Below are 27,208 nucleotides of genomic sequence, written 5' to 3'. Positions count from 1 at the left end.
AATAGTCATATAGGGCCATAATCTGGGTCTCATTGAAATCTCTCAGTGATTTCAATGGAGACAGGGTTTGGCCTTTCAGATCATATTTCATTATTCTTATTTTTTCATTTATATCAGGCCAGATTCACAGGTTCTAACTCAGTTTTTACTCACGTTGACTTCCACAAGACTGAAGGACTTCAAGATTTGGTCCATTATTAATAGAAGACTCTTATTAGAGCAGCAGGTGCTTCTTTATTTACCTCTTCCCCAAGGGAATGTGCTTTCACTGAACATGGAGAAGTTGCAAACTGATGGTCAAAGCAAAATAAGGCAGGAGAATGAATGTTTCTGATGATAAATTCATAGAGCTTCACACCCCAATAGACACACAAGTGTTTGCTTTTAAAGAGATTTTAAAATTATTTTCAGTGCAGTCAATCAGATCAAGACTCCCCCCCCCCCCCTTACAGTTTGGGTGCCCTAAACATAAGCTTCAAAGGCAGGGAAAAAACAAGGAATCTAACACTGAAAAGGTTCATTTTAGTACAGCAGATCTTCAAAGCACAACTTTCCTGTCGGGTTAAAAAGACTAGGTCCCATTTTTATGAATAGGTCAAAAAGTGGGGACCTTTCTTAAGTGCACACTCAACCCAGTGAGTGTTTCTTCCATGTGGCTTCAAAGTAAATCAATGCTACTGCTATCTTTTATGTAGCACACCTTCCTTTTCTTCTCTGTTGATATATTCTTGCCTCTCCTTCTATTGGATGGTTTGAAACCTTGCCCCTGTCTCCGGTTACATGTGAAGCCCTTTTATTCAACTAGCTTTTCTAGCATCAGTAAAAGGGGACGTAAACATTCTCTTATAAATATCTTTTGGGTGCTGTTTTCTTATTGTCAGCTAGGCTAATGTCAAGAATGTGCATGGTAAGATTGTGTAGGGCTGTGGCTTGCACATTTATTAGAAATAGTATATAATCAGCTGCCGCATGGTTCTTATGTAGGTCCACAGCTTTGCTTATTATATTTTTATTATTTATTTGTATTATCACAGTCCCTATAAGTCCTAGTCATGGACCAGGATCCCATTGTGCTAGGCACAGTTTTATTTGTCTAGGATACTGTAGGTCCGATAGTCTCTAGCTTTCACTGAAGATCTGCTTTTTGTATCCAGTTTTATAGCTGGGTTCATGTAGATCCAAAGAGATCAAGTGATTTTTCCCAAGGGCACAAAATGAGAGCTCCTTCAACAGGTGAGCCCTTTTCTGTGACCGCTGGATCAAATGTCTTGTCTGCATGTTGTGAGTCTTCACTCTTATACAATACACTCGTAAGTTCTTGCTGGCAGCACTCTAGCATTCCAGGAGACTTTAAATAGGAACTAACTCTGGCCTTGGATGGAGAAGCCCTTTGTCATGTACTTCCCTTCCATCTCACAGCCATTTAGTGCATTTAAAATGTCCTTGCCCTTTGAGATAACCTCTCACCTCGGGGAGTGTCTGAAGTCCCAGGAAAATACGTGTATTATTCTATCTGACTGCTGATTCAGGAGTCAAGAGCTAATGATAATCATGTAGCTCCTCTGGGATCTGCTACCAGTCATTTCCCCAGCACCCATCATTCCAGCTCAGTTACTTCACACTGGATACGCTGCTAATGCAACTTAACAATTGTAATAGGTGCAGATCCCTTTCCCACTAAAGGCAATAGCAAAACTCCTACTGACTTCAGCAGTGCAGGACTGAGCTCTTCATAATACCTGTAGCTTAAACTCCATTTTTCATTAAAATAAATTGCACTGGCAGCTCAGTGACTGCATAGGTCACGTCAGATCTGGAAGGCTGCAGGTGGCCAAAATATTGTCAGCCTCTGCTTGCTCTGCTGTCTAGTTCATGAACAGTGAAGTAAGCCATGTCTGGATCTTGTTTTTCTGGAGTGATTTTGAATTTTTCTTTATTTAAAATTGTTTTTGAAGGATATACTACCCAATCTTTTTAGGGCCCTCACCTTATGGACTGTTGAAATACAATTTGGAACTCATATTTCAGTGTTAAATAATATAGATTGTGTTGGATTGAAAGTCTTCTAGACAGAAAGCAAATGCCTGTAAAATTCTTTCTGCATTTGACGTTGATCATGTAAATGAATCTACAAAGTCATCCAGCCCACCAGCTGATCCTACTTTCAGCCTGAAGAGAATCATTGTTATTTATATAGAAGCATCTGTTTACATGATGCTATACAACAGGGGCAAATCCAGTCCTCAATATATGGCTTGAGAAGTCAGAGCATGCACTGGGGAGATGCATGGAGGATTGGGCCAAGCAATGCTCCTTCCAGGCTTCTCTGTGGCTACTGTTGCATCCTCAGGACTGGCGTCTCAGGCAGGTGCCTCCTGTCTGGCAAAGGAAGACCATCTGGTTAATCCATCATGGATCCATCAGCTCTAGATCTGGGTCCTTCACTGGCCTGCCCTTAACCCCAAGCGTGTATAAGGAGTCTCACAGAGCACAGAGGGAATACAGATCCCATTCACAGGCCACTGAAAACCCAGTCCTCTTCCCGTATAATGCACTCAAACAAAAAAATATAAAACAAGTCCACTATGTCCTTCTTCTTGTTCAGCCAATTGCTAAGACAAACAAGTTTGTTTACATTTACTGGAGAAAATGCCACCTGCTTCTTATTTAAAATGTCACCTGAAAGTGAGAACAGGTGTTTGCATGGCACTTTTGTAGCCAGCATTGCAAGGAATTTACATGCCAGATATGCTAAACATTCATATGCCTCTTCATGCTTCACCCACCACTCCAGAGGACATGCTTCCATACTGATGATGCTTCTTAAAAAAATAATGCATTAATTTAATTTGGGACTGAACTCTTGCAGAGAATTGTATGTCTCCTGCTCTGTGGTTCTACTCACATTTCTGCCATATATTTTGTGTTATGGTGGACTAACATATGATGTTTGATTTAAGAACACTTTCACTGCAAATTTGACAAAATGCAAAGAAGATACCAATGTGAGATTTTTTAAAGAAAGCTACAGCACTCAACCCAAGTTTAAGAATCTGAAGTGTCTTCCAAAATCTGAGAGGTAAGAGGTGTGAAGCATGCTTTCATAAGTCTTAAAAGAGAAGCACTCTGATGCAGAAACTACAGAACCCAACCCACCAAAAAAGAAAATCAGCCTTCTATTGGTGGCTTCTGACTCAGACAATTAAAATGAATGTGTGTCAGTCCTTACTGCTTTGGATCGTTATCAAGCAGAACCTGTCATCAGCTTGGCAGAATACGGGTAAAAACACAGAGCAGGAGACATTGAATTCTCTCCCAAGGAGTTCGGTCACACATTTTAAAATACTGTTTCTTTTGTTTATCTTTTTTACAGTGCAAATATTTATAATAAAAAATAATAATATAAAGTGAGCACTGTACCCTGTATATTCTGTGTTATAATTGAAATCAATATATTTGAAAATGTGGAAAAACATTAAAAATATGTATAATAAATTTAAATTGATAATCTATTATTGTTTATCAGTGTGATTAAAACTGTGATTAATAGTGATATTTTTTATCTCATGATTAATCATGATTAATTTTTTTAATTGTTTGACAGCCCTAATAAATATGCAGGTTGTGCCACTTCCAAATGTATTATTTCAAGGCCAGATTATGGAAATCCAGGGCCTTAGGCATACCACAACACAGAGATATGTATCATGCTCTCTGCAGACTCTGATCACTGCATTAGGTACACTCAAGTGACATTTACAAGCTTTTCTTCACAACAATGGGGACTCAAGACTTAAATGAAAACTGTGATTCTGATGTAGTCATCTGCCTCCAGGATTTGGGAACCCTAGGCAAAGACCTAAAGTGCTTATGCCTTAAACCCGTCCTGCATTCTGTCATTATTCTAATGTTCTTGCTTTATTCAGACTGAATTCAATAAGGAGCAGCATTCCCTCTTTTCATAACTACATTTCCCAAAGAAATGATGTATTCTGAGGGTCTGATCCAAAATGGCCATGAGCTTTGACTAACAAGAGCTAGGAATGCACTCAGAACCATTCCCTTAAATGATGGCTGTAGAATTATGGATGGAATAGATTTGATAGGGAAGACAGGCACCTCCTGGAGAGTTTCAAATGTAGTCAAGACAATAGTTCCTACTAAATTCCTATAGGGTATTACTACCATATTTCTACTGCGCATAGGCAAATTAGAGCAGACATTTATCAATGCATATCGTTAACAGCAAAGAATTTTTAGCCATCATGGACAACAAGGTTTTCATGGCTACTACAAAGGATGAAGGAATTCTCTGTAATGTTAAATCACGAATATCTTTTTTTTAATGCACTTTGCAAAACACTCAGCAAATAATGACATTTCCAAGTTTATCACCCCAGTCCCTTGTTCAAAGCTGCATGGAATAAAAAGACAAATAACTAAGGAGAAATTTTCACAGATTCTAGCAAAGGAAGCTTCTTGTACCTGGGCCTCCACACTTCTTCCATTTAGAAGCCCTAAGGCAAACCAAGATTCTCTGTCAATTACAGAAAAATCAATGAAGATACTGTTCAGGACTCCCTTTCACCATTCAGTGCAGATGATATCCTTCACTTTCTAGCACTGATTCATTTACTTTCAACCTCTCGGGGGGCTACTGACATATTGCTATCTTTGAAGAATCTGAAGGAAAAACTGCCTTTGTTTCCTACTGCAACTTGTTTGAATGCACAGCACGGTATCCTGAAACTAGTCTGTGGCTTTGTAAAGACTGGGGTGTATCATATAAGTGAAATAAAAATTAAAGTTGTGTTTGGTATAATTCGATATCCAACCTTTTAAATATTTGTAGCCAAGAACCTTTAAACTGCCATCTCCTTAGATCTCACATGCTAAAAAGGATTGAACCTGGTTAGGATTTCAATGGGAGACTTCTAGTGATAATCAAAGTGGTTCCAAGAACTCGCACTGGTGCGTCAGAAACTGACTCTTTTCCCTGAATGTCAATTGGACCCTCACTCTGTCAATACACAAAGTTCAAGGGTAAGGGTAGTGATGCTGAAGTTGCTGCTTTTAGGATGAAACAAAACCAATCTTCTTCTGGAGATGATCAAAGATCCCATAGCTCTTTTTGCAAAACTAGTTCTGTTAGCCTCATTATCTTGATCAAATCCCAATTAAAATGATTGAATTCTGCCTATGTACAATTCCCCCCATAGATGCAATTGGATACAGTCCCATTGTTCAGTCCCGTGGTTCATGTAATAAAGCCTTACACTATACAGAAATATTGTGTAGATAGTTGTAGGCTGCATTATCTTCATTACCTTAGTCCTTGAAAAGAGCGGTCTTCGGTGTTTCAACAGTCCTGCAATCTCCAGATATTTTGGCATCAGTGTGATGTCAGCCTGGATGTACTAACTATACAGTTTGGCATTCAGATAACATCACAAGTCACTTACAATAAATCCTACTCTGTATCTTGGTTTACCAATTATTACAAAATCTTCTTTGCCTACGTACCATAGACCACTCAGAATGCACTGACATTGATTTCGCTGCTGCTGCTAACACCTTGAATTAACACGGGCTTCCCTCCTGAACTATTGTTTGTACATAAATTGGAAATGTACAACTGTCATAAACAGATAGCTAAGGGTTAATGTCTCTTTCACCTGGAGCACCTGACCAGAGGACCAATCAGGAAACCGGATTTTTTCAACTTTGGGTGGAGGGAATTGTGTGTCTGGGGTCTTTGTTTTCTGGCTGCCTGCCTGCTTTCTCTGAGCTTTGGAGAAGTAGTTCTGTTTTCTAATCTTCTGTTTCTAAGTGTAAGGACAAAGAGATCAGATAGTAAGTTATATGGTTTCTTTTCTTTGGTATTTGCATGAATATAAGTGCTGGAGTGCTTTGATTTGTATTCTTTTTGAATAAGGCTGTTTATTCAATATTCTTTTAAGCAATTAGCCCTGTATTGTATCACCTTAATACAGAGAGACCATTTGTATTTTTTCTTTCTTTTTTTATATAAAGCTTTCTTTTAAGACCTGTTGGAGTTTTTCTTTACTTCAGGGAAATTGAGTCTGTACTCACCAGGGAATTGGTGGGAGGAAGAAATCAGGGGAGATCGGTGTGTGTTGAATTGGCTAGCCTGATTTTGCATTCCCTCTGGGGGAATAGGAAAGTCCTTTTTGTTTCCAGGATTGGGAACGGAGAGGGTAGTTTCACAGAGCTTGTGTCTGTGTATCTCTCCAGGAGCACCTGGAGGGGGGGAAGGGAAAAAGGATTATTTCCCTTTGTTGTGAGACTCAAGGGATTTGGGTCTTGGGGTCCCCAGGGAAGGTTTTTCAGTGGGACCAGAGTGCCCCAAAACACTCTAATTTTTTGGGTGGTGGCAGCAAGTACCAGGTCCAAGCTGGTAGCTAAGCTTGGAGGTTTTCATGCTAACTCCCATATTTTGGACGCTAAGGTCCAGATCTGGGAATAAGGTTATAACAACAACATATTTGCTTTATTTAATTATTTGCACTGGCATTATGTTGTTCACATACATAGACAATGATTATTAAAACAACTGATGAAAAAATTATGCTTTCCATGAGCCAAAGTGAGGCAGTGTATGCAGAAGGAACTATAGATACAGCAGCATACCTGTGCATAATTCAATAAAAGCCTCTTTGGTTGAACCACAAATACTATGTAAAGACTTTTCATGTTTTCTACTTGACTTATGATAACCACATCTGATTCACTCAAAACTTTCACTGGAACTCCAAGAATGAAATATTTAAAATGCATTGTAATATCATGTTAAAACTCTTTTCAGGGGTCATTTGTGAAAGGAATAGGCGCTACTTGGGTACATCTACACAAACACTCTGCCGCAAGCTGGGGTGTCACTCTACCCCACACTAGCCTGCCATGCTCCGAGTGTCCTTGTGGGCCTTGCTACTACACACTAAATGTTCCCTAGTTTGCCTTGATCTACCCTGCTATAAACATGGAGATAGATTTACACTCCAGCTTGCTGCAAATTAAATGTTTGTGTAGACAAGACTATGAGCAATATTCTATTCTCACTCTTTAACTTCTGTTAATGAGAGTGGAAGTTCTGTACAAAAATCAAGGGATGGTCCTATATTTTCTGTGAGGCCCAAAAGCAGTGCTAGAAATGTGCTAAGACAGATAAATACTGTTACTTTTATGGGGTCCTAAGGCCCAGGAGACACTTGTCCTTGTAGGGGTGCAAAAGTCCCAGAAGACTTTATCTGTTTGTCAAGATATTTATATGGCCCTCATCATTACCATAATATCTGAATGGGTAAGCTTGCTTTGCCCTGGAATCGCTAGTCTTGGAAGACTGATTTGGCATGCAAAGGGTGGGGTACATTACCCATTCCATGGCAGAGAATAGGATAGTTGACCAGAGGATAAAGAAATCATATAAATATGTCTACCCCTTACTTCCTAAGTAGCCCTACTTCCTAATTTTATTAGTCTTTCTGGCCTCCACTAAAGGCATATAGATAGCCAGGAGTTACTATATCCTGCAGGACTCAGGTCTTTACACTGACGCCTGAAGGATCAGTCTCTTTCTGGTCATAGAGCCTGCCCCCATGCTGGGCTGCTCACCGGCCCCAGCCACCTGCTGGGCTCCGGCAGGAGCTGAGCTTCCCACAGTTTGGGGAAGAGGAGGCAGCATGAGTGGAACCAGGGCTTGGCTAAGGGGAGGCTATAGCCTCCCTTGGCCTATTATACCCCCTGCCCATGGCTATATGGGATGAGAATAATTTTATAAACATGACATTGGATGATCCACTGGAAAGATTGTCTTCGAGGCCTGCTCTTCCGGAATTGGGCAAGCACCTGGCACATACAAAAATCTGTGTTGAAATCACATTGAGCCAACCCCAGTCAACGGGTTCTCCCTTAGATCAGGAGGGATGTTCCTCTTTAACTCATTCTCGTGATAGGTGATTTTTCATATTGCAGCACCTAAACCAGGGGTGGCCAACGTGTGGCTCCAAAGTCACATGCGGCTCTTCAGAAGTTAATATGCGACTCCTTGTATAGGCACCGACTCCGGGGCTGGAACTACAGGTGCCAACTTTCCAATGTGCCAGGGGGTGCTCACTACTCAACCCCTGGCTCTGCCACAGGCCCTGCCCCCACTCCACTGCTTCCCACCCCCTCCCCTGAGCCTGCAGTGCCCTCGCTCCTCCCCCCTCCCTCCCAGAGCCTCCTGCACACCACAAAATAGCTAATTGGGAGGTGCGGGGAGGGAGGGGTAGGTGCTGATCGGTGGGGCTGCCAGTGCATGGGAGGTGCTGGGAGCAGGTTGGGGGAGCTGATGGGAGGCTGTTGATGTATTACTGTGGCTCTTTGGCAATGTACATTAGTAAAGTCTGGCTCCTTCTCAAGCTCAGGTTGGCCAACCCTGACCTAGACACACACAGGTGGCTTAGAAGGGCATTTCCATAAGAACATAAGAATGGCCCTACTGGGTCAGATCAAAGGTCCATCTAGCCCAGTATCCTGTCTTACAACAGTGGCCATTGCCAGGTGCCCCAGAGGGAATGAACAGAACAGGTAATCATCAAGTGATCCATCCCATCGCTCATTCCCAGTTTCTGGCAAACAGAAGCTAGGGACACCATTCCTGCCCATCCTGGCTAATAGCATTGATGGACCTATCTTCCATGAATTTATCTAGTACTTTTTTGAACCCTGTTATAGTCTTAGCCTTCCTCTGGCAAGGAGTTCCACAGGTTGACTGTGCGTTGTGTGAAGAAATAATACTTCCTTTTATTTGTTCTAAACCTGCTGCCTATTAATTTTATTTGGTGATCCCTAGTTCTTGTGTTATGAGAAGTAGTAAACAACACTTCCTTATCTACTTTCTCTATACCAATCATGATTTTATAGACCTCAATCATATCTCCTCTTAGCCATCTCTTTTCCAAGCTGAAAAGTCCCAGTTTTATTAATGTCTCCTCATATGGAAGCCGTTCCATACCCCTAATCATTTTCTATTGCCCTTTTCTGAACCTTTTCCAATTCCAATATATCTTTTTTGAGATGGGGCAACCACATCTGCACACAGTATTCAAGATGTGGGTGTACCATGGATTTATATAGAGGCATCATGATATTTTCTGTCCTATTATCTATCCCTTTCTTAATTATTCCCAGCATTGTGTTTGCTTTTTTGACTGTCGCTGCACATTGAGTGAATATTTTCAGAGAACTATCCACAATGACTCCAAGATCTCTTTCTTGAGTGATAACAGCTAATTTAGACCCCATCATTTTATATGTATAGTTGGGATTATGCTTTCCAATGTGCATTACTTTGCATTTATCAACATTGAATTTCATCTGCCATTTTGTTGCTCAGTCATGCAGTTTTGAGAGATCCTTTCGTAGCTCTTCGCCTGGGTCTTAACTATCTTTAGTCATTTTGTATCATCTGCAAAATTTGCCACCTCACTGTTTATCCCTTTTTCCAGATCATTTATGAATATGTTGAATAGGACTGGTCCCAGTACAGACCCCTGGGGGACACCACTATTTACTTCTCTCCACTCTGAAAACTGGCCATTTATACCTACCCTTTGTTTCCTATCTTTTAATCAGTTACCAATCCATGAGAGAACCTTCCCTCTTATCCTGTGGCAGCTTACTTTGTATAAGCGCCTTTGGTGAGGAACCTTGTCAAAGACTTTCTGAAAATCTAAGGATATTATATCCACTGGATCCCATTGGTCGGTCCACATGCTTGTTGACACCCTCAGATAATTCTAGTAGATTGGTGAGGCATGATTTCCCTTTACTAAAACCATGTTGACTCTTCCTCAACAAATTATGTTCATCTATGTGTCTGACAATATTGTTCTTTATTCTTCACTTCTTCCTCCCTTGCCCCTTTTTTTTTTGAAACTGGGCTAGCAACCACCACCAGAAAATGAGCTCTTTAAAGGGTCTCCCTAATACTGCATTTGTATAATCTGTATAAGTATCTGTAAACTCATTGTTTAAAGACCAGCCTCTAATAAGGCTCTTAATTCTGCTGGCATTTTGGGGCTCTATTCTGCCCCATCCCCAATATTCATGAGTTCTAGCGGCCCTAATTCACACACACAGGCCATTGACTTCAGTGTGACTACCTGCTAAAGAATTTGCAGAATTAGACCCTTTCATGATTGCTTAAGACAATTTTAATGAATTTTTGTGTGTGCAAACCTTTGTATTTAAAGGTTACACTAGTCTACAATTTTTGAGAAGTCGTCTGCTTCAGAGATAAAATGTGCTATTTATTATGTATTTTGATGTGCTGAATTCAAATATGACAATTAAAACAACTGATTGGCTACTGTTTCTAAGATATTTAAGTTTATACATTTTATGTCTATGTATATTGTGTAGATAGTAGAGTTTTAATCATAAATTGTAAACCTAGGTCTTTTCATGTGTTTATGGTTGCTTTACATGATAATATTTCACCTGTCCTGTTTATGTAACACTTTAAAAATCAGCAAAAGGGTTATATAAATAAAATTTATTATGAAACAAAAGGCAAAAAACTATTATTTTACATAGTTTAGTCCATTCAGTGTCTATTCAGCGCTTCTTGGCTTGTCTCTTGTATTCATTAAATGGAGCATCTCTTGTCACTGTCAAGCAATAGTCTGCAAGCATTGATGGGCTCCATTTGCCCTGATAGCCTGCCAGGAGATCCCACTGCTGTAGTCTGGAGCCCAACAGCTCTGCCTTACTCTTGGGTAGTTCCAAATCCCTGACAAGGTCATTCAGTTCACCTTGTGTTATGAGGTGTGGTTCAGAGGAGGAGGATGGGAGAAAATGTGGGTCCTGTGACATTGATGGTTCAGGACCAGAAGTTTCATCCTCTTCCTCTTCCTCGTCTGACTCAAGTGAGAATGATAGTGGTGCATCAGGAACCGGCAGTCCTTCTCCGTGGGGTACTGGGCGTATAGCTGATGGAATGTTTGGATAATGCACAGTCCACTTTTTCTTCTTTGACACACCTTTCCCAACTGGAGGCACCATGCAGAAGTAACAATTGCTGGTATGATCTGTTGGCTCTCTCCAAATCATTGGCACTGCAAAAGGCATAGATTTCCTTTTCCTGTTCAACCACTGGCGAAGATTTGTTGCACAAGTGTTGCAGCATATGTGTGGGGCCCACCTCTTGTCCTGATCTCCAATTTTGCAGCCAAAATAAAGGTGATAGGCTTTCTTAACCATAGTGGTTATACTGCGCTTTTGTGATGCAAAAGTCACTTCACCACAAACATAGCAGAAGTTATCTGCACTGTTCACACAAGTACGAGGCATCTCTGCTCACTTTGGCTAAACAGAAATGTGTCCCTTTGCAAAATCAAACATTGACAAATAAGAGAGCATGATCTAGAGCTGATATAGGGCAATTTGTTCAGCAGAGTGATGTAAGCTTCGTTATGATTGCGTCATCCATGACTTCTAGGAATAATATGATGCAATTCATATCATGTATGATGCAATGCCAGCTTCAGATTGCATCATTCATTGTTTTGCCTAAAAAACAAGTACTGTCCAAACCCAGTCATAGATTTATTCATAGATCCAGTCAAAGATGTATTTTAGTCATTTCTGGTTTAAATTGAGATCCCTTCCCTTTATAAATCACTTATCCTCCGCCATTCCCAAGTCAAGGGTCGTATATACTGACCCAATAGCATATTTTGAAAACTAGAGCCAATCAACAATTTTAAGCATCATTTTCGTTCTCAGTGACCCAGAATTAGTAAAGTTGGACTACATTTATTTCAGAAGCATTTTGGTTGTAGAGCAGTGTTATTAATGAAAAATGTGTATCTTGTGTTTATGAAACTTGCTCTTTGGGTGACTGAGTCTGTAATGTATGTAGTAAAGGATTTAGACACACTGTTTGTAGATGGGCAAGCAGTTTACAAAGACCCTATAGAGGTATTGGGCAATTTAAAAACAGATGTTGTTAACTTCAAAGGCTATTTCAAAATGCAGCACTTGGCTACTTTTTTTTAAAACGTACCATAAGTCCTAAATATTTTTTTTAAATTAAATGTAATTAAACTGCTTCATAAACAAATCACTGAGCAAATTTCATCTGAAACCTGAGCATATTTGAGTGTTGTAAGTGGAGAAATATTTGGTGTGAATGGGAATTTTGACTCCTGCGCTTCCCTTTGCTCCACCAGCCTTCCTTATAACGCTTGCCCCACTGTGCTGAAGCTCCTGGAAGCACATTATACTTTTCAAAAACTAGTCTTTGTAGCACCAGCATCATCCAGAGCTGAACCCCACAAACCCTTCTTGTAGGGACTCTCAGGGGAAGTTCTGAAGGCGGGAGACCTCCTCACCTGGGGGCTGGTGGGCGGCCCAGGGTTTCTCTGGCCACAGAGGGGGCTTGGGCGGTGTGAGGGGGGCTCGGGCGTGGGGCGGTTCTGGTGGGGGAAGCGGGGAGGTTCAGGCTGTGTGAGGGAGCTCAGGCATGAGGAAGTGGGGGCTCTGGTGGGGGTAACGGGGGGGTCGGGCGGTGTGAGGGGGCTCAGGCATGGGGAAGGGGGGCTCTGGTGAGGGAAACAGGAAGGTTCGAGCAGTGTGAAGGGGCTCAGGCGTGGGGAAGGGGGGCTCTGGTGGGGGAAATGGGGGGGTTCAGGCGGTGTGAGGGGGCTCAGGCATTGGGAGGGGGGCTGGTGGAGGAAGTGGGGGGGTTGGGCGGTGTGAGGGGGCTCTGGTGTGGGAAATGGGGGGGTTCAGGTGGTATGAGGGGGCTCAGGCATTGGGAGGGGGGCTGGTGGAGGAAGTGGGGGGTTGGGAGGTGTGAGGGGGGCTCTGGTTGGGGAAATGGGGGGGTTCAGGCGGTGTGAGGGAGCTCAGGCATTGGGAGGGGGGCTGGTGGAGGAAGTGGGGGGGTTGGGCACTGTGAGGGGGGCTCTGGTGGGGGAAATGGGGGTCGGGCAATGTGAGGGGGGCTCGGGCGTGGGGGAGGGGGCTCTGGTAGGGAAATGGGGGCTCAGGTGGTGTGAGGGGAGCTCGGGCAGTGTAAGGGGGGGCTTGAGCATGGGGAAGGGGGGGTCTCTGGTAGGGGAAATGGGGGAGTCAGGTGGTGTGAGGGGGGCTCGGGCGGTGTAAGGGGGGGCTTGAGCATGGGGAAGGGGGGGTCTCTGGTAGGGGAAATGGGGAGGGTTGGGCGGTGTGAGGGGGCTCAGGCGTGGGGAGGTCTTGTGGGGAAGTGGGGGGCTCGAGCGTGGGGAAGGGGGGGCTCTGATGGGGGAAATGGGGGGTCGGGCTGTGTGAGGGGGGCTCGGGCGTGGGTCTGGCGGAAGGCGCGGGCCTATAGCTATCTGCACCCCTCCCCACCCACGTGAATGCAGCCCCACTAGGCAGCGTGTGGCCACCGTGGCTCCTACGTTCGTTAGCGCCGCTCCCCGCAGGCTGTTTGGGGGACTTGGTTCATTCATTACCGCCGGTGCCCGCACGGCCCGGGAACGCTCGACCCCCAGCCCGGCCGGCGGGAACGGGCCTGGTCTGAGGGCAGCGGAGCCCCCGCGCAGCCGGCTGCCATTTCAGCGCCGCCTGCAGCTCCGACCCCTCCATTTTATTTGTAATTCCGCCTGGTGCCTGCTCGCAGCTCCCGTGGCTCCGGATTGCCTCCCCCGCCCTCCACCCGCGACACACACGGCGCCATCGCAGCTCGCTCGCTGTAACGCCAATGGGCCGGTTTCTCTAGCTTCTCCCCCACCCCATCCCCCCACAACTCCATTGCTTTCCCAGGCATGAGAAATTGCAAAATGGTCCGGGTGGCTAGTGTGCTGGGGCTGGTGATGCTCAGCGTGGCTCTGCTGATCTTATCCCTCATCAGCTACGTGTCCCTGAAAAAGGACAATATCTTCACCACTCCCAGATATGCCAGCTCGGGGGTGCCCAGAATGTACATGTTCCATGCTGGATTCAGGTAAGTGCCCGCTGTTTCTCGCTCCGTTTTAAGGCGGATGGGTGCACACGAGGGGGTCGGGGGGAGGCTTGCATCTTGGCTTTCCCCGTTAGCCCAGGCATCCTTTGATGGTTGCTTCTGAAACGAAACAACACCCTGCGAGTCAATCGATGTGCTCGCTCTGCTCTGGGCTTTCGCACCAGCGGCCAAAACCACAGGGCCCCTTGGTCTGTGTGGTGGGGAGGATGCTGCTGACTGACCTGGGGGAAAGGCTCGTGTTAGTTGATGATCATAGTGGCTACACGCCCGGTTCATATATATTCCAGGGGGCGAGCTAATGGCGCAGGCGCCCTGGTCCCCTGGATTGAGGTGGGGAAAGGCTGGGAGTCCCGTCCCCCCCAGACGTCTTCCCTTGCAACCCTCCCCCACTTTGCAATTCCCCCCACCAGGGAGATCCCAGCCCCGGGTCCAGCGCAAAGCCACTCCCGGCAGAGGGCTCCAGGCTCAGGGCACAAGATGCTCTCTGGACCCCCAGCACCCAGAGCGGTTCCCAGCTCTCCTTCCTCCCCAGCCTGCTGTTCTTCAGCTGGAGAGAGAGAAAAGTGGCTCAGATCCCCATCTTGCATGGCGCTTTGCACTTGATGGGGGTACCCAGGGGACCACACTGCATCCCCCGGAAATCCAAGGGGTTGAGCCCGACGAGAGGCGAACGGGTCTGGGTCGTATCGGTGGGGCTGGAACTCCTTGCAGAAACGCTGTGTGCTGGCTGATGCAGTCCGTGTGCAAAGCCCTTTGCATCTTCTAGGGGACACATGAAGAGAGATTCCCTTCCCTACCCTACAGTGCTGAGCTTTCTGAGCAAGGGCAGCCTACAAGCCAAATCCCTCAGAGAAATGCAGGACACTCTGGTGGAGTGGAAGGAGAGTTGTTAAACTGCTGGTGTTTCTGAGGCTGGCGGGGGCGGGGGGGGGGGAGAGAGAGAGAGAGAGAGAAAGGAGACAGAAAAGCAGGATGAAATGAACAGGCAGAACCCTCTTATCATAATAACCCAGGCCCAGGGAGCTGGGCTGGCTGCTGGAGGCTGCCTGCTGGTTGACCGCTGTCCGTGGTGCTGATTTATGCTCTGAACCTGCACATCTATTTGACTTCAATTCCAGCACGGTAATATTTTTGACGGCCATTTTATGAATTCTGCAGTGCACAGAAATGTGTAAAGTCTCTCTTCCCCTCCGTTCAGATTGATTTAAACAGGGAGACCAGACTATGACGGGGGAAATGGAGATTTTGCTCAGTTAGTTCCCTGCCCATTAAGTCATCCGCACTGAAACAGACAGAATCTTTAAACTCAGCCCTGAACAATTTGTTAATTCCGTTTGTGTGTAAATGCGTGCGTGCTCATTTTTCAGGTCCCAGTTTGCACTGAAGTTTCTGGACCCTTCATTTGTACCAATTACAAATTCTTTGACACACGAGCTGCAGGAAAAGCCTTCCAAATGGTCGTTTAATAGAACAGCATTCTTACATCAAAGGTGAGAGAGAATCAAACCAAGGGACTGTTTTGGTAGGCATAGGGCTCTAGTCTAGCCCCATGTAGTGCAATTATCCCTCTCCCTATGTACCTGTGGTTGGTGTGTAGTTAGAACATATAATCAGGCAATTATAAATACTGAATTCTGAGTAACTTGCCAGAACTCTTGAGACAAAGAGTGAGTCTGAACATTTCCCAACAAGGTGAAGTGTTTAAAAAAGATACAAAATAAAATACATCACTGTCTTAGGGTAATTTATTATTTCATTAAAGAACAGAAGCTGTTTTACAGCAATGGAATATTACTGTTATACTAATGGAATGTGACCAAGTTTATCCAAATGATAATTAATTTGCTATTATTTCAAGAGAATTAAAAAAAACTTTAAGAATCAATATATAAATATCAAATATTATATTCATTAAAATACACAAAATTGTTTTAGTGAAACTTCTCAGCCAATTAGAACCAGTACTTCTGTAAAAATGCAGACTAGGTCTTTCTTTATAACTATAGCTGTTTCTGGTTGTCTAAAACATGGGGAACATGATGGAAACATTTCTGATCCAATTACAATTCATTCGTTCCATAATGATTTTCACCGCAACTTCACCAAATTCCGTTTAACAAGATGACAACATGGCAATGAAAATTATTCCTCAGTTCCCTTCATTTCCTCAAAACTCAACATTTGCAAGAATTTAATATTAGGTGAAATACCTTTTAGGTGAAATGCTCTTCTTCAACTTGTGATACTAATGCTGGTGAATGGTGGGCCAGTCTTCTTTCTTTCTTTACGTATATATGTGTTTAGCCATTGATCTTCAGTCAGTGGAGCTTTCTGCTTAGAGATTGATGCCACAATCTGGGTCAATAACATTATAAGAATACAAATTTTCCCTGAAAATTGCCCCATGTTTTTAAAGGCTAGATTGTGGCTTGGATTACACAACCAGGCAGAGGAGTAAGAACTTTCTTAACACCCCTGTGCAGCACAGCTGGTCTTGGGCTTTGGCACAACGGAGAGAGCTGAGCAATGTGCCCACTAATTGTTTCCTTGGAATGGGTAGGAGAGGTGGTGAACTTTGGCTTCACTCCCTCTACTCTTTGGTCTCTAGTCAACACAATAGATGAGGCAGTGTGGAGCTGTGGGAAATAATTTGTGGCTGGTACAGCCCAACACTAAATTACAACCCTTCAGGGGCCAGAGAGGAGCAGAGAGGAAATTGTGGTTCTTCCCTGGGGTGTTCCTGGAATGACATCACAATGTGCCACCACTGTGGTCTGTGCTCTTGCAGCACAGTCTACCCTTAAATAAATAGCTCAGCTGCACCTCTATGTTGATGTTAGTTAATGCCTCAAGATCTGCCTTGCATTTGTCTGTTAGCAATAGACCATAATTAGGGTACCCACTGGGATTCCATTAATGCTTAGACATTTGAGGATGGCAAGCTGGAAGAGAGGTTGTCTGTTTTTCATAAACATGAGCAAATAAAGCAGTAATGGTTCATTTTCTAGTTTTATCCACTGCAGGCGAAATTCCAGAGTGTTTTTAGGATTCATAATAGCCCTTTTAAAAATTCCAGTTTGCTTGTTCAAATGAGCTATTACGGTATTATGTTTACATAAGGGGAGACAGTTGAATGTCATTTGTTTTGTGACTCAAAGCTTCTTAATGAGGTACAAGAAGCACTTGTATTAAAAATTTAGCTACATTACTGTTAATACAATTGAATATTCTTGACTGCTTCATTTTGTTTTAAGTACATCTTGGCATATGAGAGTTATCCAGTCTCACCAAAGCACTTCAGTTCACTACCATGGATGAAATTTACCCCTATCCAGAAGATCAGCACAGGGCCCAGGTATTGCCCTCATGTCAGGGTTTAAATAGGATTTAGTCTTTTTGCTGAGGCTCTGCACAGCAGTGAATTTCATCCCATGTAAACAGTACATAGTTACAATCATATGCCTCAAACGTAAAAATTAATCAAGTATTATAATGTTGATATTATTCTGGGCCAGATCCTCAGCTGATGCAAATCAGCATCATCCATTAAAGTCAGTGGAGTTATGAAGGTTTGAGGATCTGGTCTTACAACTCTTGTCAGTTCATATCCATTTGAAAGCTGTTGCATTGCAACCCTCAGCTGGAATAACTTCACTCCAGTTGTTTAAATAAAACCAATCATGACATAAGAAAGAAAACCTCTATTTTGTATAAAGGAGAGAAATATAATGAAATGTTTTATTTTGGTTTTTTGTATTTTATTTTAGGCAAGGAATTCTCCAGCATGTTGATGTAATAAAAAATTTTTCTTTGACCAAGAATAGTGTTCGGATTGGACAGCTGATGCATTATGATTATTCCAGCCATAAGTATGTTTTCTCTATTAGCAATAACTTCAGATCACTGCTTCCAGATGTCTCACCTGTCTTGAATAAGCATTATAACATTTGTGCTGTTGTTGGAAATAGTGGAATCCTTACAGGGAGTCAGTGTGGACAAGAAATAGATAAGTCTGATTTTGTTTTTCGTTGCAACTTTGCTCCAACTGAGGCTTTCCAAAAAGATGTTGGAAGGAAAACCAACCTTACAACCTTCAATCCCAGCATCCTGGAAAAGTATTACAACAATCTTTTGACCATTCAGGATCGCAATAACTTTTTTCTAAGTTTAAAAAAGCTTGATGGGGCCATTCTTTGGATCCCAGCTTTTTTCTTCCACACTTCAGCAACTGTTACAAGAACATTGGTTGACTTCTTTGTTGAGCATAGAGGGCAATTAAAGGTCCAGCTAGCTTGGCCAGGAAATATAATGCAGCATGTCAACAGGTTTGTATTTTTCATGTATTTCACTCATTGAAACATATATCACTAATCAACTACTTTATTGATTTTTCATTCACAATTCACCTTATGTGCAATGTCTAAAGGTTAGGACCTAATCCTGCTCCCATTGAAGGCAATTGAAGTTTTGCCATTGACTTCAGTGAGAAGCACAATTGGTCCCTTAAGGTGAAATTCCCCCCATGCAAAAGAGTAGCACAAGGTCAATGTGGCATTTAATTCAGCAAAAGTGGGATGTAAGTGGCTGCATGGGTTTTGTGCTGTCCCACTGCACAAGGGTGAATCACAATGAATATAGCACTAGAGCACCATCAACCTTTGCTGTAAGTATTATAAGCCAGCCTATAGCCAGAGTCGTCATATAAACAAGGTGACTTGACATAAGCAGGATTGCATTTCAGAGTAGTTTAAATTCTAGGCACTCTTGTTCAGATTGAAGACTGTAAATGCAATGCAATAATACTGGCATAAGTAGTGCATGGCCTTGTAATGGCTATCTGCACAAGGGTTAATTTAACCCTAAGACCATGATCCTGCAGTTGCCTCCACATAGGCAAACAGAAGCCCATGTGTAGCCCAGATGGTGTCAATGGAGTTCTGCAAAAGTGAAGGGATCTTTCTGCAGACAGGGAATACTTTGCAGGATTGGGGACTAACAAACCAATGTCCTAATGGGCACCATTGCAGAGAGGTACAAAAAAGTCTGTGATAAACTTGTGCAAGGATAGCATTTTCAGTAACAGTATGTTATAGTCATGCTGTTTTAATAAGGCCTAACCTGAATAGTAACCCTTATATTATTCATATGATCACTTATGAATATTGACATTCTCCACCCACCATCCTGTTTTCTTATAAATGGTCATATACAGAATTTGTACCTGAATCAGCCTCTGCTTATTATTTCACAGGTACTGGAAAAATAAACATTTGTCACCCAAGCGACTGAGCACAGGTATTCTTATGTATACTCTTGCTTCTGCAATATGTGAAGAGATCCACTTGTATGGGTTTTGGCCATTTGGATTTGATCCTAACACCAGGGAAGACCTCCCATACCATTACTACGATAAAAAAGGAACAAAGTTCACTACCAAGTGGCAGGAATCCCACCAGCTGCCTGCAGAATTTCAGCTGCTCTACAAAATGCATGGTGAAGGACTAACTAAACTGACTTTGTCACATTGTGCCTAAGAACTTAAAACTTGAAGTGCCAAATGATTGTTTAAAAAGTGCCCAAAACTGAATTAAACATTCTTTAAAATATAATTCTAAAAAAAAAGAAAAAAACTTAAAATATTTTCCATAATATAAAGATGCTTTTTAATCGCCCTTATCACAACTCATCAAAAGGTTTCAGCATATTTAGCAATGCAGAAGTGTTTATCAAAATGTACCAACACTATTCATGGACCAGGAAAGTTTAAACTATTTAAGATAGATATTTTGCATTTATAGATATGCTACTAAATACATGTTTTAAAATATTTTCATATATATATATATATTTTAACATTACACTAAATGCCTCTAACCTCCAAATTTTAATGTTCCATGGAGATTAGAATTAGAACCGTTAGTTTAAAATATTTTGCTTATCTTACAGCTATTACTATTAGCAGTGAAACAAACACATGTTGCCATGGCTAATTGGAGAAAGCTAATTAACATTTTCATTTACTATCGAGTTCTAGTTCTTTAGAACGGACTCTGATTTTCACAGCTTGCATATCATCTGTGGTCTTCTATTTTAGATTTTCCTAGGAATAGTATTAAAGTGATAGGCCTTGTCATAGCTAGATACATAAATTGTTCTTAGGTTACCTCAGTGTCTTAATTCAGTTTGAGACAAATCCTAGAGGTGGACCCATTTAAATCAATGGGAATGTTGAATTAACATCAGCGTAACAGAATTTGGCTGTTTGATTTTAAAATTAATGTATCAAGATTATTAATACAACTTTTTTTTAAAAAATTCTATTCTGTGATGAGGAGACCCCAGGAATCCAAGTAAGGGCCCTTCTTAATCCTATCCAAACATCTCCAAAGGGGGCTAGCAGTGATTTTAGGAATATAGATCCTTCGGAGGAGGAGCACCATTTGTAATAGTCTCTTTGACCTAGGCTCTTCTATTTCTAAACTCCCCTTCATCAGTGTTGTTGCTGCACTCCCAGTCTTCACAAGCCTAAGCCACATATTCTAAAGCCATTGCAAGAAACGGGTTTTCTGCTTCATAGTCCATTGCACTACCAGCCAAAGCTCTAGTCCTGCAATGAGCTCTGTGCGGCCTCTGGAGTCCATCCATGCAGCTCTCATTACAGGATCAGGGCTCAAGATAGAAATTAGATTTTCACATACATTGTTCCTTTTTCCTTTTCGTGCTACTGTACCTCAAGCATAGTTATTCTATGTGTTTGAGTAATACATTGTATTATGTTCCAAAAGTGGCATCCATATTGGAAATGCTATACCCCATCCTGTTGCTCCCTCTCCATATCCCCCTAAAACGATGTGCAGAAACCAGAGTAATCATTATATTGCTCCTGGACAAGTGTATATAGTTATGTCTAAAAAAAAAAGTGTAACGATGAAACGTAATTCGACAAAAATCTTTGATAGGTTTTTATTTGGGAGCAGTGAGGATAAGCTCAATGCCAGCAAACAGATTAAAACTACTGGCTAAAATTTTCAAATTTAGGTGCCAAAAATTAATCACCTAATTCCATATTTAGGTAAATAAACATTCACTGAAGTCCATGGGAGATGCAGGTTTCTTTCTAAACCACTTTGAAAATCAGACAACTTATGTAGAGACCTAACTTTTGGGGCCTAAGTTTGAAAATGTTGGCCATTGTGTCTCAGGCCAATTGATTCTAATACTTTTTAAATTAAAACCATTATACTTTAAAATATTCTAACAATTTTATATTATTTTGTATGGCTTTAAGTGAAGAATAACTAAGCCCAGGAGGTAAATGTGATAAAGATGTAAAACATCACACATGCTGCTACCTTAATTTTTCCAAGATTCTTTATCTACAAAGTAGAAATAGAATTTAAGAAAGGAAAACTCCAGGGTAATATAAAGAATGTTCTAATCAGTGAGGAATGGTCTCCCTTCTCCATGGAATCCACTGAAACCTTTGCACCTTGGCTTGAGAGGGCCATGGCAGGACTGGTGAAGGATGGAAATGGGGACCACTGCTTTATTTAGCATACTCCCCTAAGCATCCATGGTGAAATGCTGACCCTAATGAACTCAATGGGAGTTTTGCCTTTCATTTCAATAGGAATTTCTCCCTCAGTTCTTTCCTGAGTGAAAATCCACCTGAGAGTTAGGGTGAAATTCTGGCCCTAATCAGGTTAATGGGAGTGTTAGCTCCATTTCTAAGCTCTCACCTCTCTCAGGGGAACATGGATCCACCATGCTACAACTTTAAAAAACTCTGAATCCCAATGCCTCTAGTGGAAAAGCAAATTCTATGTAGCTGACTTTGCATCATCAAACTCAGTCTCTGCTATGCAGTGTTCTTAAAGTGGTATTTCCACCAGTGAAGGACACCAGCCCCATTCACTGACTGGAGATCCTGAAACAGCAAGAGTTTTGAAACCATTTTCAAAATTCTTCTTTGATTGGTGGAGAGGACATAAATCACAAAAATTTGCTGGTTTTGTTTTGTAAATAGAAACTTAAAACTGAAAGTGTTCAGAAGGAGGTTAGCCTATATCCAAACTCACAGAGTACAGAATATGCCATCATAGTGTTAATGGATGACTTCACACTCTCCTGTTTAGAAATCACATTATTCCTAAAGTTTCTTTCCCAGTTGTGTAAGCCTGCATCTGCTTTCCTGATATCTTTGTCTGTCCTGCTTGGTATTCTTAAGAATTCATACACTAGAGTATTGCTTATTACAGGTGTTATTATTAAGTGGCCTGATAGCGATGAGGTACCAATGTATCGTGGCTCCATATGATTAATTATTGCTATTTTATTTATTATTTGCATTGCAGTAGCATGTGGGGTCCCCAGTCAGGGATTAGTTCTCCATTGTGCTAGCCACAGTTCCAACACAGGACGAAAAGACAGTCTCTGCCCCCAATGATCTTACATACTAAGAGATACAATACCTAGGTTAAGGAGCTGGGGCCCAGCCCTGCAAACGTCTGCCTTTGGACTAGTCCTAATGAAGTCAGATGAGTAAAGGTTTTCAGGATTGGACCCATCCCTTGTAACTCCTAATCTGCCATGTTACTCTGTGGGTGTGATTGCTATGGTACTCCTGAAGTCCAGTGGGATGCACAGACTACTTTCTTCTAGCCATGGACTGGCATTGCTGTGTCTTTTGTGAGAAACTGCCATATGATGCCTTGCAAAGTGAGGTGTTATTGTGACTGAGGAAAGAGCGTGGGGAGTGTTCTATTAATTTAAATGGAATAGATGGGTTAAATGTGTTAGCATAATCCAGTCACTGTCCAATATTAAACAGTGATCAACAAGGTTTGGGGTTTGGTATACAGAACCCTCAGCCTGCTTAGTACCATGGCAACCACATTATTAAATATCCCTTTTAACCTTTTATTAAAGATACAGCAAAGAGAGAAAAATAGTTAAAGGATGCAAAATGTCAAGTATTGAGTAAGGTTTTCATGTTAACAACACCCCTTGTTCCCTTTCCCTTTAGCTGAAGAGAATTTTTAGAAGGAAGAAAAATCTTTGTTTGATAGTCATTAGATGGAACCAAAAATGATGATAATTGTCCTTTGGGAAAAATTGATGAAGATCATTGAGATGGGCTGGAGATGTTGTTCCTGATACTATTGTTAAAGTTTGATCCTATTTCATCCCAGATGATGTCTGGGATTCAGCTGGAGCCAAGTAGAGGTGGTGATATGTTCTGAGTCTCTCTCTCTCTGGCCTGGTCTGGTCAGGACATCTCTCAAGATCAGGATGATGAAGGCCCAGGAGTCCTAAGAGGTGGTGGGGTGGCTGCCATGATGGTGAAGCTTGCTCCAGTAGCAATTTTTTTCCCCAAAGTCTTTTTCTTTTAAAGACCCCGAAAAGGAATAATGGGTGGAATAGCACATCCCCTCATTATTTCGTCCACCAATTAAGCCTACTTCTGGCACAACAATTTTGGTTCACTAATTTCTGGTTCCACACTTTTCTTTCTTACACACAGGATCTTAACGCAGTCCTTGGGTTATATCAGTAGGTCTTTTTGTATGGACTAATTCAGTCTTCTCCATTTTGTACCTTTTCCCATCCACTGTGACATCTTATGAACTTACACTGACTTTTTACAATGGAACTCACAATTCAGGTAAATTTGTAAGCCCAGTTATCGCAGCTTGGGGTGCAGAGGGAGTAAGAGAGGAGCAACAGCCCAAGAATTAAGTTCTGAGCAATTGTCTTTTTCTGGGTGCCTGTGTCTAAGGAAGGTGAAAACATTATTTACCATATTTTTCAAAAAGGAAGAAGAGAGTTATGAAGGGTAGGGTTCTGCACTAATTATTAACTAGGTACGTCAATTAAACTTTTCCAATGTACTTTATTATTGGATTGTACAGCACGTGTGTGTTCACTGTAGAAGTTAAATCCATTCTTAATTCACTGCTATGTATAACAGAATATTCTTAGTCTAATTTAATATACACACACAGCCACCAATACACACCTAATTCTATAAACATTGTATCATATTTTGTACTGTGTGGAACTCAATCACTGGAGAACAGGAAATATTGCAGGAAGGTTCATAGTTGGTAGCTGGCATTTTAATTAAGTGACGGATTATTAATTTAAACAATGGGAAACTATAATTTTAATCTAATTAAGTAAATATGAACAATTAGCATCATATTTGTTTTAATGCTGAGGCCAATATGTTGTATATATTTTTCAGTTGCTGGCTCTCAACAATAAGAAATTATATTGGCCAACAATGTCAGTGTTTGGCTACTGTACACTGTTTACATAACATAGTTATGTGCAAGTTAGGTACATAGTTATGTACAAGTTTAGATTACTAATGAATTTAATTAGATGTAATCACAAGCAAATATGCACTCATCTAAATGAATGTTCTTTCCATCCAGTCACATAGAGCATCTTCAAGAGATATTTTCACAAAGGGGAGCAATCTATTTAGGGCCAGATTCCAACACCTTTATTCTAGTTTAAGATCACCTTACTGCATGGGTTATTCCACTGTCTTCTTTCCATTGACTTCAATGGGAATACCCATGGAGTACGGTATTACTGGATCTGAATAAGAGTATCAGAATCTTTTCAAATGCAGTGGACCGTCTTATAATAAAGTCATCATTTTTTCACAGTGCAGCATCACTCCAAGCAGGAATTCTCAAGATCCAAAACTTTATCTGGTACATTTCAGTGTATTGAAATAATTTCAGCTCTAAATCTACTTCACTATGGGGTCCCGTGCCATCAGAGTTCATCATGAATTCTACCGTTTAGTATAGTGGCAACATTTGGATCTGAATCTCTATTTTGGGTTGGTGTCCTGATCTGGAGTTTTGTTCCGCACTGCTCTACCATTTCCTGTTCAGAAAGTGGATTTATTTCTCCAGTAGAGCTAGTCAGAAAAACTTCAATGGAACCATTTTCCATTGGAAAAAGAGGTTCCAATGAAATCAAAATGCTTCATGAAATTGTGTTGAAAAAAAGGAAAAAAGTTTCTAAAATGTTAACATGTCCCATTTTGACATTTTCAGACCAAAATGTTTCAGTTTTTCCTTTTGAACTGATGTTTGTTTCAATTTTATATTTTGTATTATATATTACATATATATTATAATATAATATACAGTAAAAAGCCAAAATTGAAACAAAGCATTTCATTCAGCCCCAATTCTTTTTTTTTTCTGAAATTTTCTTTGGCAAAGAATTCTGAAATGTTCAGATTTCTTTCTTTATCAGAAAAACAACAAATTTTGAAAACTCAAAATCCTGTGTAAAGTGGAAATTCCAGTCTCCACACAGCTGTAATCTGCAGCTTTTTTTTTATATAATTTTGCTTGCTATTATTTTCATCTGAGGGCTGGATTCCGTTTCTGTGCCTGCTCTTTTGCACCCACAAAATGAATTGCAAGTGCAAAAATTATGGGAACAAATAACTCTGTAAAAGAGAGGTCACTCTTCTGAAACTATATCCCTAATTGTTGAAGGAAGTAGACTATGGAGTTGTGCCACTTATACCAGGGCTGAATTTGTTCAGTTTAAACAGTGTTGCCTCCCTTAAAGCCTGTTTCTCTCTCCCCACTCTCTCTTGCAGTGAAGTTATGATACTGTAGGACAAAAGTCTCCTCTCAGAGGTACACAGTGGAACTAGACTCCAAGTTCTGCTCTCTCCATAGGAAAAGAACTCCCAAGAGTTCTATCAGGGGTGAGATCCACTCTGGGCATTTGACAGGAGAATTTTCCCCTTGAAAACAGACTGTGGTTTGATAAGCACTACTGTGATGCTATAGCAGGGAGAAAGAGGCACTAGATGCTAAGTGAGAAACACAAATATCTTTAAATATCAGAAACAGGAATTCAGAAAATTATTGACAAAGGGCCATATCATACCATTGATTTTTACGCATAACTCCCCATTGTATTTTCAGAACCCCATTGAACATTTCAGAGCCATCGATTTCAGCGGGGAGTTCTGCTTCAAAATCAATGACACAATAAGGCCCAAAGAAAATTGCTTTTTGGTATCAATATTCTTTGTTCAAGTTTGCTGCAATGTGGAAACCACGCTTTAAAACAATGTGTTACTTGTATCCTTCTGTTTTTCTAGATGGTCTTTCATATCTGCTTTTGTTTAGAGACAAAAATGGCTGGATTCATTATGCAAATTGAAAGGAACACTATTTTGGGGGCCAATACTCTTCTCATTGGAGTGAATGGAAAGACTCCTGTATGATTCATTCAGGGCAGGATCAAGCCCCTCTCCTTGTCCCAAATCTCCAATTTCATATTAGTTTGTTTGGAGAAACTCACATTAAGAGCATGATCCAGAAGTATCTGTGCTGGTAAACTCCCTTTAACAACAGCAGGTGTTTTGCCTGTGTCAGGACTGCAGGATTGAGATCAGTGTCCTTCTCCTATTGTGTCTCACTCATGGCCCATGTAACCCTTTTCAGGGGAGTGAACCTGAAAAGAGTTAAAGGTCCTGTTTGACACCTCAGTGTTCACAAGCCAGTCACTGATGGTCCAGATTCTGCCACTTTTACAGTGAGTAGTTAGCACCTGACTCCATGACTACTCCCAGTGGCAGACTCTGGTTGTGTTTTATGGAGAGATCAAAGCCAAGACAAACAAATGAATGGAATTGAATTGGGAAGGCTCAGGGCCAGGAGCACCCAATAAGTGTGCTGACTCACCACATCTTCCAAGCAGACTGACAGGGAGACCCCACATAAATTAAAGCAACTCATCCAGCTGCTTTCCTCCAGCTGATCAGATTCTTTGAGTGTCAAGTGACAAAAATTGCACCCCACTCCAGGTATTGAGGAGAGTGAATCTTGCCTACGTTTGTTATCTTGTTGGCTACACTCTTCCTGCCTTTCTCTTGCAATCTGAATTCCTTCTTGTCTATATCAATCTGAATGGATTCCTGATTGCGAAGGGTAAATATGCACTAATACAAGTGAATGTCTTGATAGATAGGCATAGCTATAGGACATTATATGCAGATATGTGTCGATTGCATGCAGATATGTGTCATTTCAAAGCATTTTTGTTTAACATATTGAATCATGGATACTCGTTCCAAGGAGAAGGGCACTGAACTGTTCAAAACCAATACAGCCCTGTCTCGTGAGGGTAGGATGCCTACCA

General features: G+C 41.6%; 1 protein-coding gene across 1 annotated transcript; it reads left to right on the top strand.

Annotated features, from left to right (window-relative positions):
• Positions 1–13,644: 13,644 nt before the first annotated feature.
• On the top strand, positions 13,645–25,099 carry ST8SIA3 (ST8 alpha-N-acetyl-neuraminide alpha-2,8-sialyltransferase 3). The gene is made up of 4 exons (XM_030567580.1): positions 13,645–13,996; positions 15,382–15,504; positions 17,782–18,339; positions 19,266–25,099. Exons 1-4 carry the CDS (start codon positions 13,818–13,820, stop codon positions 19,546–19,548), a joined length of 1,143 nt encoding a protein of 380 aa, XP_030423440.1. The 5' UTR covers positions 13,645–13,817; the 3' UTR covers positions 19,549–25,099.
• Positions 25,100–27,208: the final 2,109 nt, after the last annotated feature.

The sequence above is a fragment of the Gopherus evgoodei genome, chromosome 6, assembly GCF_007399415.2.
Source record: "Gopherus evgoodei ecotype Sinaloan lineage chromosome 6, rGopEvg1_v1.p, whole genome shotgun sequence".
Taxonomy (NCBI): Eukaryota; Metazoa; Chordata; order Testudines; family Testudinidae; genus Gopherus; species Gopherus evgoodei.
The sequence above is the reverse complement of the archived record's forward strand: the minus strand, read 5'-3'. Positions and strand labels throughout refer to the sequence as shown.

Bases quoted from the DNA above. Each gene is read 5' to 3' on its own strand.
- ST8SIA3 (XM_030567580.1), top strand. From the start codon at position 13,818: ATGAGAAATTGCAAAATGGTCCGGGTGGCTAGTGTGCTGGGGCTGGTG. The intron at 15,505-17,781 runs GTGAGAGAGAAT...ATTTTATTTTAG, and splicing joins ACAGCATTCTTACATCAAAG to GCAAGGAATTCTCCAGCATG. The intron at 18,340-19,265 runs GTTTGTATTTTT...ATTATTTCACAG, and splicing joins ATAATGCAGCATGTCAACAG to GTACTGGAAAAATAAACATT.